The sequence below is a fragment of the Chiloscyllium plagiosum genome, unplaced genomic scaffold (assembly GCF_037043375.1).
Source record: "Chiloscyllium plagiosum isolate Xiang-an unplaced genomic scaffold, Cpla_swu_hap1 HiC_scaffold_2, whole genome shotgun sequence".
NCBI classification, from domain to species: Eukaryota; Metazoa; Chordata; class Chondrichthyes; order Orectolobiformes; family Hemiscylliidae; genus Chiloscyllium; species Chiloscyllium plagiosum.
The window spans coordinates 92643534-92660777 of NW_028270140.1; the positions used below are offsets into that span (position 1 = coordinate 92643534).

A 17244-nucleotide genomic window follows, 5' to 3' on the forward strand; every position below is an offset into this window, starting at 1 on the left:
ATAAGTAGAAAAGAATATTAAATATTAAAAATATAATCACAGGGAGGACTAGATATGTTAAATTAACATTAAATCAGTGAAATAATTAATTAAACACATAAAGTTGGCACTGCAGGTAATGTGTGGGAGCTGCAGAATGTGATAATCTGCTGATACCACTTTAGCCAAATATACATCCGCAACTGGATGAACTTGAGCTCAGTCACTGAGGTGGAGGATGAGCTGCAGATACTGTGACAGACAAGTGGTGGAAAGTTACATCAATATTTTGCTCCCGGAAGCAGTCTCATACTTCAGGATAGGGTCAAGTGATTTGGCCCATGGTCAAGGACATAAAGTGTGACTGAGTGTGGCAAATATGTTGCTACAAAAGACAGAAATGAGGAGCCTCCAACATTAGCAATTGTTGAGCAGGTTTGAATTTCTTGCAGCTTGTGTAGACAAATGCAGCACTGCAGGATTGTTAAGCAAACTCACCTTGAAACTATGGTGCACAAAGCAATTTAAACAGGAGAAGTTAATAGGAATGCAGTGATAGCAGGGGACAGTGTAGTTAGGGGGATAAACAGTTCTCTGCAGCTGACAACAACAGTCCAGAAGGCAGTGTTGCCTGTCCAATGTCAAGATGTCACCTGTCTGCTCTGGACTCGTGTGGATATTGCAATGGGAGGCAAGGGATCCCAGGTGTCATGGTCCATATAGGTACCAGTGACAAATCTAACACAGGAAAGAGGTTCATATTAAACAGTATGAGCATAGAGTCATAGAGATGTACAGCATGGAAACAGACCCTTCGATCCAACCTGTCCATGCCGATCAGATATCCCAACCCAATCTAGTCCCACCTGCCAGCACCCGGCCCATATCCCTCCAAACCCTTCCTATATACACATCCAAATGCCTCTTAAATGTTGCAATTATACGAGCCTCCACCACATCCTCTGGCAGCTCATACCATACACGTACCACCCTCTGCGTGAAAAAGTTGCCCCTTAGGTCTCTTTTATATCTTTCCCCTCTCACCCTAAACCTATGCCCTCTAGTTCTGGACTCCCCGAGCTAAACTAAATAGGAGAACCACAAAGGGTTAACTAAGATTAAAGGTTAGTCACAACAAGGTAGATCAATTTATAGAGAAATAAATATAAATAGAAATATGATCTAATTATGGGGATCAAGACTGATCAAGACTGCAAACTGAACATTCCAATAGTATTCAACATTTCAGAAGGACAAACAAAGAAGAAAAGCAGGTAGGATGGTGCAGTATTAAAGAATGAGATTAGTACATTAGTGAAAGAGGACAAGACGTAGAATAAATTTGAGTGGAGTTAAGAAAGATCAAGAGGCAGCAAACATTGGATGGTGTTGTTTACAGGCCACCAGACAAAACTGGTAATGCAGAGTAAAGCAGCAATCATGGGGAACTTCAATCAACATTCAGGCTCGGTAAACTTTATTTGCACTAATGCCATGCATGACAAAATTGCTGAAATGTGTAAGAGATGATTTTCTAGAACAATGCTGAGGAACCAATTTGAAACCAATATCTAGTGAGGTGCATTGAGAACAGGCTAATTAATAATCTCATTGTAAAGGACTGTTCAGGAAACACAAAATTTTAAATGACACAGTTTAATTTGAATCTAAGAATTTATTTTCATTTATGGAAAATAGGCATCACTGGCTGGGCTACTGGCATTTATTGGCCATCCCTAAATGCCCTTGAGAAGGTAGTGGCGACCGGACTTCCTGAATTGCTTCAATCCATTTATTGTAGACGAATACACAATGTGTTTGGAGTTCTAGGATTACCGACCCAGTGACACTGAAGCAATGGTGATTTATTTCCAAGTTAGGATGGTGAGTGGATTGGAGGGGAACTTGCAAGTGGTGATATTTCCATTAAGCTGATGCCCTTGTTCTTCTCGATATTAGTGATCGTGGGTTTGGAAGACGTGTATAAGGAGCCTTGATGAAATTTCTGCATGCATTTTGTAGATGATACACACTGCTGAGTGTTAATAGAAAAGGAAGTGATACCAATCAAGCAGGCTGCTTTGTTCTGGATGGTGTCAAGGTTACTGTGTGCTGGAGCTGCACTCATCCAGGTATGTGGGGAGCATTCTATCATCCTCCTGACTTGTGCCTTATATGTGGGGCACAAGCTTTCAGGAGTCAGGAGCTGAGTTATTTGCTGCGGTATTCTTAGACTCTGACCTGCTCTTGTAGCCAAAATACTTATATGGCTAGTCCAATTCAAGTTTTGGTCAATGATTAGATTTTCTCTTGTTGGACATGGTCATTGCCTGGCACTTTTGTTGCATAAATGTTAATCACCATTTGTCAGCCCAAACCTGGATACTGAATTCATCTTTCTCATCTTCCTATTTCTGTACTCACTTGCACATAGCGCTGGTAGTAATGTGGAGATCACTATTTTAGAGATCCTGTTTGCTCATCTTCTACCTAGCTCCCTAAACGCCAATTGCAGGTCCATATTCCTGTTACTATCTGTGTCATTAGTACTAATGGGGATCATGACTGCTGCCTGTTGGCCACCCTTCCCAAAAAGAATGTCCTGCAGCTGTTCCGTGACATCCCTAACCTTAACAATAAAAAGGCAACAAACTATGTTAGAATAACACTAATGATCATAGAAATGCTGATCTGTTCCCCAAAATGAAGAATCCCCAGTAATACTGTTCTTTCCCCTTTTCTTTCTCCCCTGCCATACAATGGGCTGCCATCACTGATTACCTGAGCTTAGGTTTTGCTGTACTCCTTCAAGGATTCCTTGCCGTCACCATTATCCAGAATGTGGAGGTGCCGGTGTTAGACAGGAGTGGGCAAAGTTAAAAATCACATGACACAAGTCTTATAACCTGGTATTGTGTGAATTTTAAAAATATCCAGAATGGGGAACTGGTTAATGTGTGGGACACCTGCAAACCTGCTGGTTTCTCTTGGACTGCCAAGAATCAAAGTTGCATAACTTCAGCAAACATAGAAAGGCTTTTTTCCACAGATTTCCAAAGGTTTATTTTATTTACATCAATCCATTTTTATGAGTAGTCTAAGGATAAAATGAAGCTATTTGAAAAATAACATTTCTTACCATTTGAAGAAAAGGCATTGAAGGGATATGCTTGTAATTTTCTTTGTCTTTTAAAATTAGAAAATGTGCTGAGTCACCTATTACTTTTTTCAAGTTCATTACTGAATGAAATAGTCTGTGAAGAGAAAGATCCAAGAACACAATACTTAAAATGCTTAATCTCACTTTTTTGTCAGAGCATATGTGGAGATGTTTGCAGACTTCCAACAGCTTCTTCACTCACAGCACTATTCAGCCAGCACTTTTCAACATGTAACAGCACTACATATGCTTGATTCTATCGCGGATAGGCAAATGAGGTGCTCTGATCCAAAAGACAAGTGGTGAAATACAGATCATGAGCCAACCATTACAAAAGTTCCTAAATGAAGGTAGTAGGTATGAAAATATTTACTTCACATATTTTACATATTTACACATCACAGGGCCATACTTTTTAATTTTACCAGTTTCAGTCAATTCCTATTTTTAGGAGGACTAGTTATCATTCACCTTTGGCGTATGATTAACTACAATTACAAATTTCCATCTCACTCCAAATAAAACTCAAGACCATAATCTGTACAACTAAAAATTAAAATTAAATTAAGTCAAAGACTTCTATATTCTACACAAAACATTTTTGTTCCCTTTCTTGGATCCCTAACAATTTCTTTGTGTATGTATTTATCTTTGAAGAACAATTCAATTAGTTGATGAATTGCATTCACCATTTAATTGTTGGAATGATGAGCATAAACAAAACTGGCTGTCAAAATAGCCACATGTGTATGAGCAATGGTGTCAGTTACTGGCGATTGATGCCCCTGAATTAAAATGAATCGGTACATGCATGGCAATATCACTATGTAATCTGTGTAATAAACTAAAATGAATCTGTGCATATTTGGCTGACATCTCTGCATTATCTGTGTGCCTAAGGCCCAAGTTTTGGTAGTGGGGACAAAGTTTGAGAGCAGTGGCAGGGGTCGGTAGCAGGTCGCAGGCCAGGATTTCGGAGGCTAGGATTGGCACCGGCACCAAAGATTGTGATAATAAAACTGGTCATTCAGCTGAGCAGCTTTTACGGTGGGGGTGAGAGATTGCACCTCTGAGCTCGATTTGGACATCAAGGCAGGAATGCAGCACTGACAGCACCAAGAAAATGCTCCACCCAGCACTCAGCAGTCACATATTTATAATGTTAGAAGGCTGATGAAATAGATTACACTTTAGCTGGAAATCAACTGCATCTGTCACATCACAGTGATGTAGTACATCCGGTAGGGTTTCTGCACCTGCACACCCATCTGCCTCTCAGAGGGGGCATTCCTACAAACACAAACCTATTTTAATCCTAGAGTTCTCCTTTCATTCCAGCATTTGCTTCAAGAAAGCAAAAATTAATATATAACTTATTTTCACTCACTTTTCAGCATGTAAATCATCCTACACCAAGCAATTAACAACCAATAATATTAAACGAATACACCATCTGCACTGCACCTATTGTCATATAGCTTAAGTGAGATTCTGTACAAAGAGAAACCACAATATATACCCATCCTATATTCAGGAAATAAAGCGATTAAAATTAATAATTAGATCAAAAATGGAAGAAAATGTTTTTATGAAGTAATAGGTTGAGATATGCACCCTATGGATATTTGGAGTGAATATCTAACATATTTCATTCAACAACTCAATTATCTTCTTTTACACAATTATTTTAATTAGCAATCCTAACTTTAACAATTTAATCTCAAAAACAAAAATACCTAAATTCAAACAGAATTATTATATTTCAGACTTATTGTTTGTAATAAATACATATTTATTTTCTCAGTTAATTAATTTTATTTGTTTATCTTGACTTGGCTCTAGTTTGATTAGATTTCTACTAATCATGCCTACGTTGTAAGGGTCATGCTCAAAATCTTTAGGACAAAATCCTGTTTCTATACCTATACATCACTGGTCATTAATACTCTGAATATTTCATAAGTAAAAGGCAAAATCTGTAGTAGTATTCCCTACATTTTCAGTGTCAGAGTCAGCATTTTCAAAGTTTATTGAAGTATTAACTAACAAAAAACAACATTAGATGTTCTTGCTTTTAGAGCCAAAGTAAAGAGATTTCTGGCTGATCCTATTCAGGTGTTGTATTTTCTGATCTTTCAACAAATATTTTAACTTTCATGGGGTGAGTGCGTCAGTGGCAAGACAAGTGTTTGTTGTCCATCTCGACTGCCCTTGAACTGAGTGGACTTTTCAGAGGGATATTAAAAGTCAACCACATAAAGTCACAGGTAAGAAGAGCATATTTTGCCCCATAAAAAATGTTAGCGACCAAGTGGAGATTGTGTTCCTGGAAGAAATTATATATAACACTTATCAGGACAATGAGACATTACAAGCATAAATAACGAAGTACTTGTGAAGCACAAAAACTGTTGCAGAGAGTGCGGAAGGCATATTGTACACAAAATACTCCAACAAATAGCACTGTAATAACAAACAGCAAACATTTTTTTGTAATGAGGCAAACTGTGAATGCTGGAAATCCAGAACCAAAGTAGAAATAACTGGAGAAACTCAACAGATCTGGCAGCATTAGTGAAGTGAAAGTAGAGCTAAACATTTTGGCTCTAGTAACCCTTCTTAAGAACTGATAGTAGATAAGAAAATGTGATATTGTATGCTGAATACAGGAAATGAAGGATGAAAAGGAGTAAGCAACATATGGAGACAAAGCCTGAATGGAGGGAAAAACAATCAGCAGACCAAGGCATGGATAGTAAGCTGGGGGAGTAAAAAAAGATAACGGGGACCATAAGTAGGTGCAAACGGTCATAATGGTCGCCATTATCGGCTTTTCTTTCCCCCCAGTTTACCATTATCCATCCCTTTGGCAGCAACTAGCAGGTCTGACAGCATTTATGTAAGAAAGCAGAATTAATGCTTCAAGTCTGCTGACACTTCATCAGAATCAATCCATGATGGAGCCTCTTTATCCTTCCTTGCATCACCAGCCATGTGGTTGACAAGACAGACTACCAGTTACAATGAGTAAGGGATGAGCTTGTCTGAAAGGAAGGTTCAAGAGATGGCCACAGAACCCATCCACATTTAGCATAGACAGGAAAAGTGATGGCAGCAGCATGTGAATGGAGCCTAGATACCCAGGTATGAGGTGTTGGAGCCCCTGAAAGAGCAGCAAAATAGAAGGGGGTGAGATATTACTCCAACCGAAGGCTATACTATAACAGGTTCAATGTCTTCAATGTGACCAACAGGCAGTGCAAGCAAAGGCTTTGAATATTTACAGGTATGGTGGAAGATATCTATGCTATGTTGAAGACAGACCTCTTGCTTCAAATGTGTGCCCACACATTGGCCTTCAACCCCAAGCCAACTACTACCAGAGAATCTGCTCAAGATTTCAGCAACATTTTTCATTCAGCCACACACCAGTGCAACATGTCAGTCATTGCTTGATTTGGAAATGTATTACATTCTCTATAGATTTGGAGTCACAGACTCAACAGCAGCAGGGCTCAGTTCAATAGATGACTTTTCACAAATCTAAGGTGCAAGAGAACATAGAACAATACAGCAGACTGCACAGCAACAGGCCCTTCAGCCCACGATGCTGTACCAAACATTAAGCCAAATTAAGTTAATACCTTCTGCCTGTCCTTGGTCCACATCCCTCTGTTCCTTCCATATTTATGTGCTTAACTAAAAATCCCTTAAAGGCTTAGATTGCACTGATATCACCATCAAATCACATTAGAGTAGTGGTGAGCAACTACATGATGTGACACTGTAAAAAAACGAAGATGCCACTGAGGTGAAGGATGACTAGAGAAGAAATGGTGCTAGAGAATCCAAGACCGGTTTAGTACATGTTACTGGGGAGCACTTATTACTTGGGTGGTTCTTCAAAAACACTTAAGGATCTGGCAGTACCTTCACCAGCCAGTACCTGGCAAGCCTTTGCCACACATTCCAACAAAATATATATTCCTCATATATTCCAGGAAAGACTCATTCTCCAACAACAGGTTTAAGTCCACAAATACCCTTGATATAATCTGATCGCAAATTATTGAATTCTGCATCACCAGTAGCTTGGAGTCAATCTAATTGGAACCCAGCAGCTATATTGTGGAGATCTGTATTGCGGAGATCGGCTCAGCGCAAACTCACGGCAGTGACAAGGTCAATAGAGGCAAGATTATGCTGAAGAATGGCAACACGGTTCTGCGACAGCAACATGGCAAACAGACTTGACGCTGGATGAATGCTTCCTGCTGGTAATGGTCTCAGTGTTGGGGTGGAAGAGCCCGCATCCAGGCTCATGGCTGAGCACTTAAAGATTAGATTAGATTCCCTACAGAATGGAAACAGGCCCTTCGGCCCAAAAAGTCCACACCGACCCTTCGAAGAGTAACTCACCCAGACCCATTCCCCTACCCTCTATTTACCCCTGACTAATGCATCTAACACTATGGGCAATTTAGCATGGCCAATTCACCTGACCTGAACATCTTTGGATTGTGGAAGGAAACCGGAGTACCTGGAGGAAACCTACGCTAAAGAGGACTGTAACATTGAACTTTTAACTTTAATTCTTTACTTTTCTACTTTATTCCTTAAGATTTTGTACTTAGGATCCTCTGTACCTAAGATGGTGCTGGAGAATGGCGACTTTGTACTTTTCACTGTACTCCTGTATCCCTGTCTTTGAGCACATGTGACAATAGAATCCAACTCTAACTCTACTTGAGGTTTCGTTTGTCTATAGGACTGTAGCATATATTAGAGTCTCTCAAAGACCTGGAGATTGTCACCTAGTTGTGTAGTAAGATCAGGTCTACATACTGATGAGTGAATACCAATAAGCTTTATCAAACCTAAGAGACCACATCTCCTGGTGCCCCACAGATCTATGTAATCTGGAGTCATTATGACACAACTCTTAATGCATAAACCCAGTAACAAACTATTTCAAGAGTAAAGCTACTGTTAACCCTTTACTTCCCCAACTTCTTTGATTGAACACTTAATAACCAAGAACATTTAACTATTAATATCTAACTCCTCAACCCATGTCCACTCCCTACAAGTCTCTGTTGATTGAGGTCTTAATCTCCAATAGTACTCTTATCTCTCCTGGAGGACATGTAGTAGGTAACTGTCTTGGGAAGCATGTGCGTGAATGAAATGCTTGTTTCTCACAACAGCTCTTTCCTAGGCTGTATTGCAGCGAAAACTAATCCATGACAAAATGATGGATGACCTTCAGATATTTAACTATCACAAACCCTGCAAGACGAAAATGAAAAACTGAAATTTTGCTTTTCACTTCGATCTGTGGCACACTTTGAGGCAGAGATAATTCTGTTGGTTGAAAAGAAGGATAAACTCTTGAGATGAGGCAATGAGAACTTTTACATTACGCCCAACATAAGATTTTCACTTTATATTCAGATTCACATTTGCTTCTATGACGCTGCTCCTCTCTGGGTAAAAACATTGCCAGAACTCCATCAGTAAGTAGGAGAGCATCATCATCCATAAAGAAATAGACTTCGGTACCACAATCTATGAGAAATTCAAACATTGCACTGATGATTTCTGCTAACTGGGCTACTATCCACCCAGTCTGAAGCTTCACTACTTATACATCTTTGTTGAAACCTTGAAAACTCATTCTTAAATGACTGGAGATCATTTCATTTTCATAAACTTCTCTATTATCGGGACCATTTTGTTGCCTGTATAAAATTCTTAAGCTTTGTTGGTTTAATGGAAGAACTATAAAGACCTTCTCAGCCACTTTCCCTTCAAGTGTTTTGATCTCTGTCGCTGTTCAGTTCTCTGAATTGAAATGACTTACCTTCATTTGAGTTTCCTAAAACTTTGTCAAAATTAATCTCTAATAGTATTGAGGTGCAGCTAACAGCTGGCACTTCAACATGTTGATGTCTTTCTGCTTCCTTCTAGTACTTCTACACAAGAGAAGTTTTTTTATCTAATAGTGGTTGCTGATATTGTTGCTATTGTTGCACATCATTGGTTATTTGCCATCCAACCAATCTTCCTTCTTAGTTATCCTAGTCACCACAAAGGTGCTTTTCCTAAAAAGAGACAGCAGAATCTTTACAAACTCTGCACCAGAACGCAAGGGTAGAGGAAGATCCAGACTTCTGCTTCCACTAAATTAACACCAGAATTGGTAGCTTCATCTAGCGCTTTCTTTAGGATACATTGACAAAGCTCTAGAATGTTGTCTCGTGATTGAAGCTACAAACAGCACCAAAGCTGAAAGTAATCAGTTTTGAAGAAAATGAACATTTCATATTGTCTTCTTGCAATTCCAGACATCCAGTCTCTGTAGTGAAGTCTAATTCAGAGCACAATTAGTCAACTCAGTGCCTTCTGCATCTTCTAAAAAAAGCACATTCACTTTATGAAAGTGATAATGCAGAATGACTACTAGAAATCTGTGATCTCTCTCTTTCCTTGTCGCAATACGTAGCTTATGCCTGTTCTTTAACTCTGATTTTAATATCTCCTATATCCAAAAGATGAATGGAAAACAGCTGGAGAATTCTTGACCTCAACTATGGAACTGCTTCTGTAAGAGTGGACACATAGGCTGCTATATCCATTTACTTGTCATAAATCATAACCTCCACATGCTAGAATTCATCTTGTGGGTTTGCACAATCATGGAAGCTAAAACTGATCAGTGGATTTGTTACAATTGCTAAGAAGAATTCATCCTGCTCCTGTGTCCTCCAATGCTGGGACATCAACCAACTGCTCTCTTCTGTGCTTAATTTTCTGTCCTGCTGTTGCAGCTCTGATATGGTCTTCCTGATCCCTGTAAATCCTCTGATCGACTGTAGTATCTTACCCACCCCACTATGGCCAACTGTTTTTGCATGCAGTTCGCCTGGTGTGGGTTTTTGCTTGCTTTTCCAACACTGATTAGCATTTTCCCTCTCTATGGCCTAATGTTTACATGGGCCTTGAATACCAGCACCTCGCAGCAGTGTACACTGTGATCAGATTGCTAAGCTGGCCTCACCTTTCACCTATGGCACTGTATAGCTGCTGGGTTTCGCTCCAGGCGCACCTTGCTGCTTGCCTCTGGTTCCATGGATTTGGCCACTGCCACTACATGTAGTGAGATTACACTAAGGTGAACATTAACCAACTTTATTAAACTTAACTGACCAAAAGAGTTGATAAGACTTTGGCAGACTTTGAACCCTTCAGACTCAGATTTCGCTTTTCCATGGTCTTTCAACATAATAATATAGGTCCTTGTGCACAAGGTCAGCAGCTATTCTTAAATATATAGTTAACCCTTTACTCCCAGTGCCAAAATGAAATCTACCCCAATGTTAAGAGTGCACTCATGCAGTGCAAGACAGGACTCAGCATTTGCAAATATGGCTGCTGCACCAACTGAGTAAGACAAAGCCCACGGTGTGATGGGCAACCATTCACTTACTTCAGCAATACTGGCAGACTTAAGTTATTTGCCACACTCAGTGCAGCAAATTACCATGTCAGCCCACAGTCTGTAACACATAGAAATGATGTCCTTGGCTTTCTATGTTAACTCCCACAAATCCAAATACAATCTTCATTCAATGCCATATATAGTCCTGACTTGTGAAGTCACTACTGTACATTCGCAGAATATGTACAGAAACAATGTCACCATCAGACCATTCTAAGAACCTGGGCACGGTGGCCCAGTGGTTAGCACTGCTGCCTCACAGCGCCTGTAGACCCGGGTTCAATTCCCGACTCAGGCGACTGACTGTGTGGAGTTTGCACATTCTCCCCGTGTCTGCGTGGGTTTCCTCCGGGTGCTCCGGTTTCCTCCCACAGTCCAAAGATGTGCGGGTCAGGTGAATTGGCCATGCTAAATTGCCCGTAGTGTTAGGTTAAAGGGGTGGATGTAGGGGTATGGGTGGGTTGCGCTTCGGCGGGTCGGTGTGGACTTGTTGGGCCGAAGGGCCTGTTTCCACACTGTAAGTAATCTAATCTAATCTAATCTAAACCTATACCAGATAGATTGTCACATCACAATTTTTCAACATAGTCTCCCCAAAAACTATGGATGGAGATCATATGGATGAAGGGCTCATGACATCTACACCATTTGGTACAGCACTAGAAGTAATACTGAAAATCTGATATTCCTATGCGAGACATCCATGGTCACACCCTTCATTGGTATCATGTAACTGAAAGACGAATAACTAATCACAATCTTCATTTACACTAGTAAGAACATGCAGTTTTATGTTTAACAGGTAATTATATGGGGTATACAGCAGGTATACACCTTAACATCTCATTGTTTCAATTGTAGAATGTATTTACAGCCAATGAAAATCTCTGTATTTACAATGAGACAGAACAATGAGAAAAAGGGTCACTGGACACGAAATGTTAACTCTGATTTCTCTTCAGAGATGCTGCCAGACCGGCTGAGCTTTTCCATCTACTTCTGTTTTTGATGGCAATTTTTCAATTCTGGGTAAACTATAAAGGACATACTGATGGAGAATGAAGATACAGAAAGTGCAGTGCAAAAAAGATGGTGAAGAAGATGCAGGTTACCACATAACATCTTTGCCTTTTCCTTATTTCCAGAGAAATTAGGCCATGTTTACTTTCTCCATTTGCTTCATGTAGAAATATTTAAAATCTGTTGTTATATTTCGTGAAAATCTACTGTCAAATTCTCTTTTGTCTTTCCTTATCAATATTTTCAGCCTCCTAGTTGAACTCTAAAATCTTCAAAGTCATCAAGATTGCTACTCTTTCTGACAACGTTACAAGACTCTTCCTTGATTTAATGTTATCTTTAACTCATTGTGTTAGCCATAATGGGAATACCTTCATTGTGGACATTTCTGCCTTAAAGGAATGTTTATTTGTTGCAAATGATACACAATCGTTTTCAGTACTACTTTCTTATTTGTATTAATGAGTTTATTTTGTTGGAGGTGATCATTACTTGACACTTGTGTGACACAAATGTTACAGGCTTTGGATCAGTGCAAGCCAGTATGTTGTCTGATTTCAGTCCCTTTGGTAGAGACTGTTTGATTATCTGAGGAGCTGCGACTGATAAAATTGCATAGTATGCAGTTTTAATGAAAATCCCCATTTTAGACCTTCTGAAGGAAGGTAACCAATAAACCAGTTAAAAACGGTTCAGTCCAGGACATTTCAAATTTATAATTTAGAAAACTCTGTTAAATCTCCTTTCAGTTTTCTTGAAAATTAGATCTTCTATTAGAACTACAAGCACAGTACAAGCAGATTCCTATTTCAAGAATGGGTGCTGGTAGTTTTAACTATAAGGAAGCATTCAGAGAACCCAAATGCAACTTGCCCTAGCTGCACAGTGGATGTTGTTCAAGCATTCTTTGGAACATGTTTTGCCAATATTTGTTACTGTTTAACATGGGAATGCAAGTAAAAAGAGAAAAACAGAATTAGAACTCTCTGTGCAAGAAGTAAATGAGCCTCAGTCACTTGTGTTTTTGTGAACAAAGACTGTTTTACATTATGTAAAAGAGTATCACATGCCCTTATGATTTCCAAACACGCAGGTGTTGAGGAAAACCAACTGTAAAACTAAGTTCAAAAATCGGATGCACTAAACAGAACTGCATGTAAAAGAAAATTACTTGTTTACCATCCCATTTTAACATATTAAATAAATCAGTTGCATTGCAGAAAATAGCTGGAGAAATTAATCTCTTTCCATTATATAAAACATAAGCAAACATAGCTTTATGAATTAAATGTGAAAACAAATCAGATCAGGACTCAGGTGACAAAGCAAGCTGGATTGACTGACCTCCCTCTCTCATATTTTATATTAAAATATAAGTTTACAAAATCAAATTCATTTACAAGTTAGTCAAGCACTCATGAAATATTATCACATCAATGTAAAGATAAATTCAAAACCAAATGAAGAGAAAACTAATTCAAAACGAGTCTCACAATATAGTATTTACCTGGTCCCATAATCCATGACGACCCACTCTTTAGCGGTTCCAGTAATTGCGTCATGATGCTGGAACAGGCCAAGGTTTCGTCTTGCTTCTGTGAGCAGTTTATAATCTTCAGATGAAGGGAACATTGTCATTTTATTGGATTGCTGAGCACCCACCAATGCTAAAGAGTAAAGGATTTCTGCTGCCCTGCAGAGGAAAACAAAATATATAACATTTATTTTTAAGCTAAAAAGGCTCAACAGTTTTTCCTGATGCAGGAAGTGTCAAGTAAATTTTACATCATTATTAACTTAAAGAAAAATCCATAATCAAGATTTAATATATTTTAAATATAATTCAATATGAAATCATTGCAAACAACTGCATGTAAAAGAAAATTACTCATTCTTCATTCCATTTTAATGTATTAAATGAATTTCTTCACAAATTATTAAACTGGATTCCAAGGAATATTTTGCTTCCTTCATAAGCCTCACATTCTTTGGGAAGGAAGGTTTTATAATTCCCAATAACCCAAACAATTCTGACACATTTAAACTGTTTCCAAATGAGTTAATCCTTGGTAATATTCAGATATTTGGGTATATTAGTGCAATCCCCTCAAAATATGAAAGGACCACTACTTTTTAAACTAACTTTATTAAAATTATTCAATTTAGTCAGATTGAATTTGTCTCATCTCTGAATTCTTCATGTAACAGAGAGACCATGCAAAAAGAAAAAGAGTGAATTGGCTGGTCAGACTGCTGAGTTTTAAACAAACAGAATTTATTCACAAAATTATGGAATGAAGCACAACAAAGTGAAAATTGAATACCTGAATAGCTTATCCTATCTGAATCAGACAGGCTATCCCGGCTTAATGATGCTGTTCCAAAATACTTGCAACAGTCTCAATAACAAACCCCTTAGCACTAAGGGTAAAAATGACACAAAAGGTTTACAGGTTACGAAGTCAGAAGGAGGGCAAGTACCAAATTGGACTTGCTCCAGCAGCCTTTCTTCACACAGCCCCTACTGCAACTAACTCTAATCTAAACAAGGCTAGCTGCACAGCTAGCTGGCACTCCAGTTTGATGATACCGTTTTTTTTTAAGACATGAAAGCTTTAGGCCTGAGGTATTATCTGTTAGAGGTAAACAAAAAGGGTCCCAATAAACCACTCAAACCCCAGCCTAGTTGGAGCCTGGCCAATTACCCCATCTCTGAAAAAACCCAAGAACAATCTAACGTTGTCAAAAAGAATAGGTTTGTCACAAGTGCCATGGACTCTTTTCCATTCACCTGAGAGATCAAAGTGCCTTGGGTCAGCAGTACATCTGAAAAATAGAACTCTGCAGCACTCCATCAAGATGGCAGCGCTGGCAAGGTAGGTAGCATTTGGACTCCTGAGCCCAGCCCTCTAGGTCAGCTCTTCCTCTTCCCTTTCCATCTTTTTTCTTTTTCTTTATCGTCTTATAGTTGGCGATGATGGAGGTGTCATCACAGAAGAGGCTGGAGCAGAACTCATGGCAAAGATGGTGAGGTGGTGGCTGCAACTTTGGCTGCATGGTGAGCCTGAATCAGGACTCCTAGTGATGCCATCGAGGCAGCTGCCACCTCTTTAGCTGCATGTTGGACCCGGCTTGGAACTCTTAGCAATGTTGGCAAGGCAACAGCTGCAGCTTTGAGTGGTGGCACCGGGAATTCCTGGGGCATTGGTGGAACCTGGAACAGGGACTCATTGCAGAGTGGAGATCAGAACAGCTTACAGAAACCCTGGTGACCTTAAGAAAATTGGGAGCTGTGCTTGTTAAGAAGAGCTGGAAAGTTGAACATTATTTCTTATTTTTCTGTCTGTCTAAATTTCTGCCAATTGAACATATGATGGTATTTAAGTAATTTATTTCTATTCATTTTGCAATCGAAAATGGCACCAGATTGCAGCAACAAAACACTTTTTACTGTATTTTTCTAAATAAATATGACAATAAAATCATTCATTCATTCTCTAGGTACTCAAATGGAGTGTCAGCATTGATCTTTGCTCTGGACCTTAGAATGTGCTCGTCTGCAACACTGAGTTACAGTCAACTCTTTACACTGGAAGAGCAATAGATTTCAGGCTGATCAAGATCATCTTTCACCATGTTGATCGTCCTCCAAATGCAGTCATTAGTTTGTCGCAGTGCCGCATTTCGGAGATTCACAGGGACATCATTCTCCAGATCTCCTTTGCAAAAACATACTCTGGAAGGAGATGTGTGATAGTCTCTTTGCCAGTGCAGCCATTTCAAGGGCAGCATGCAGTGGCAAACAAGAGACCAGACATGCATTAAGGGTCTAGTGGGTAGAGCCCTTCTCACTACGAGCCACACTACATCTTGGTGCTTCAGTAATGAGGCATTCTGCCAAGTGACTTTGACGGTCTGCTCAGGGAACCACACCACAGAACCCACCCTCTCCTTTTCCTGGTCTCGAGGACACTATATATTGACCACTTTCTGATGGCTTTTTTAAAACAATATTTTCCAAAGCACAGGTGATACAGAACTGTCCAACTACCTATAGTGTTCCACAGCAACAAGGCAAGGCCCATCCCTTATAACAATAAGGAAGGTAGAACATCAATACATAGTGACACTTGGTGTTTCCGTTCCAAGGGTCTGCGCATAGCTTGATGTAACCACACACAGAGGTGGTTATCAGGATGAACGCAGCATTGGATACGCCTTTACTCTGCCTTATCCAGAGCTTTGTACATAGTGTCCCTGTGGATCCAGTCTATCTTCGACCTCCAGATGTAGTGAAAGATATCTCGGGTGAATGCAAAAGTGCAATTTCAGGGAATGGACGTGACCTGCAGCACGTGCAGCAACACAGAGTACCTCACATCTGATGACCACATTTTTACCCACAATGGAGGGGAAGCGGTGCTCCCATCTGTCTAGTTGCTGCCTTGTCTTGGCAATACATTCTTCCTGAGTTTTGGAACAAGCCATGGTCTCTTTGAACCATATTCCCAAGACCCTCTGGTAATCTGTCCTGACGATGAAGGAGATAAAGGATTCGTCAGCCCAGTTTCCAAAGAACATGGCCTCACTCTTGCCTCGGTTTACCTTGGCTCACAAGGCCACTTCCAACTGGTCACAGATGCTCACAAGTCTACACTGACAGCTGATCCAAGCAGAAAATGGTGATGTCATCCATGTACAGGGAGGTTTTGACCTGCGGGCTTCCACTGCCTGAAATAGTCATCCCTGTCAACCTTCTATCATTTCTGATGGATTCGGCAAAAGGTTCAATACAACACACAAAAAAAGACAGCAAAGAATTGCATGCCTTGACTGACTCCAGATCTGATTGGGAAGCTTTGATTCCCACCCATTGATTGAGAATGCACTAATGATGTTGGTGTCGAGCTGTTGGATATAATTCTGGAATCTCTCCCCAAAACCCATTTTGGAAAGCATATCCCACACGTAGATGCGCGATAGTGTCTCAAAGGCCTTCTCCTGGTCAATGCTGACGAGGCAGGTGTCCAAACCCCTGTCCTGCACGTAGGCGATTATATTCCTAACGGGCGCAAGGCTTTCAGAGATCTACCTGCCCAATACAGTGCAGGCTGGTCAGGGTGAATCGCCAATCCCAGAGCAGACCTGACCCAGATGGTAATGACCTTAGTCAGGATTTTATAATCTACATTTAGCAGCAAAACTGATCAACAATTTCTAATTTCCTCTTTCACCCCCTTCCACTTATAGATGGATTTGTACATGCTAAGTGCCAGAAGCATACAGTCGCACAGCTCCAGCAGATCCTGTTCAATCAAGTCCAACAGAATACAACTCGGCAGGTAAGCTGTCGCTTCCTGGCATTTTATTCTTTTCAAAGGACTTGAGGGTCTTGGTGAGATTATGTGAAGATAAGCTCAGTGAGCTCTCAACTCAAAACATTAACACCCAGTCCTGATGAAGGGTCTTGACATAAAATGTCAACTTCTCCGCCTCCTGATGCTGCCTGGCTTGCTGTGTTCTTCCAGCCTCCTGTTTGTCTACCATGCAAAGATAACGGCTGGGTCAACGTTTCCTGCGTGAT

At 40.0% G+C, this 17244-nt stretch overlaps 1 protein-coding gene across 1 annotated transcript in view; it reads right to left on the reverse strand.

Moving 5' to 3' along the window:
* Positions 1-17244, reverse strand: part of man2a1 (mannosidase, alpha, class 2A, member 1) — a 246509-nt gene that overhangs the window by 115063 nt on the left and 114202 nt on the right. The window contains exons 10-11 of the mRNA XM_043710422.2: positions 13168-13353; positions 3119-3233 (exon numbers count right to left, since the gene is read on the reverse strand). Coding sequence (XP_043566357.2) covers positions 3119-3233; positions 13168-13353 — 301 coding nt within the window. The remainder of the gene's footprint in view (positions 1-3118; positions 3234-13167; positions 13354-17244) is intronic.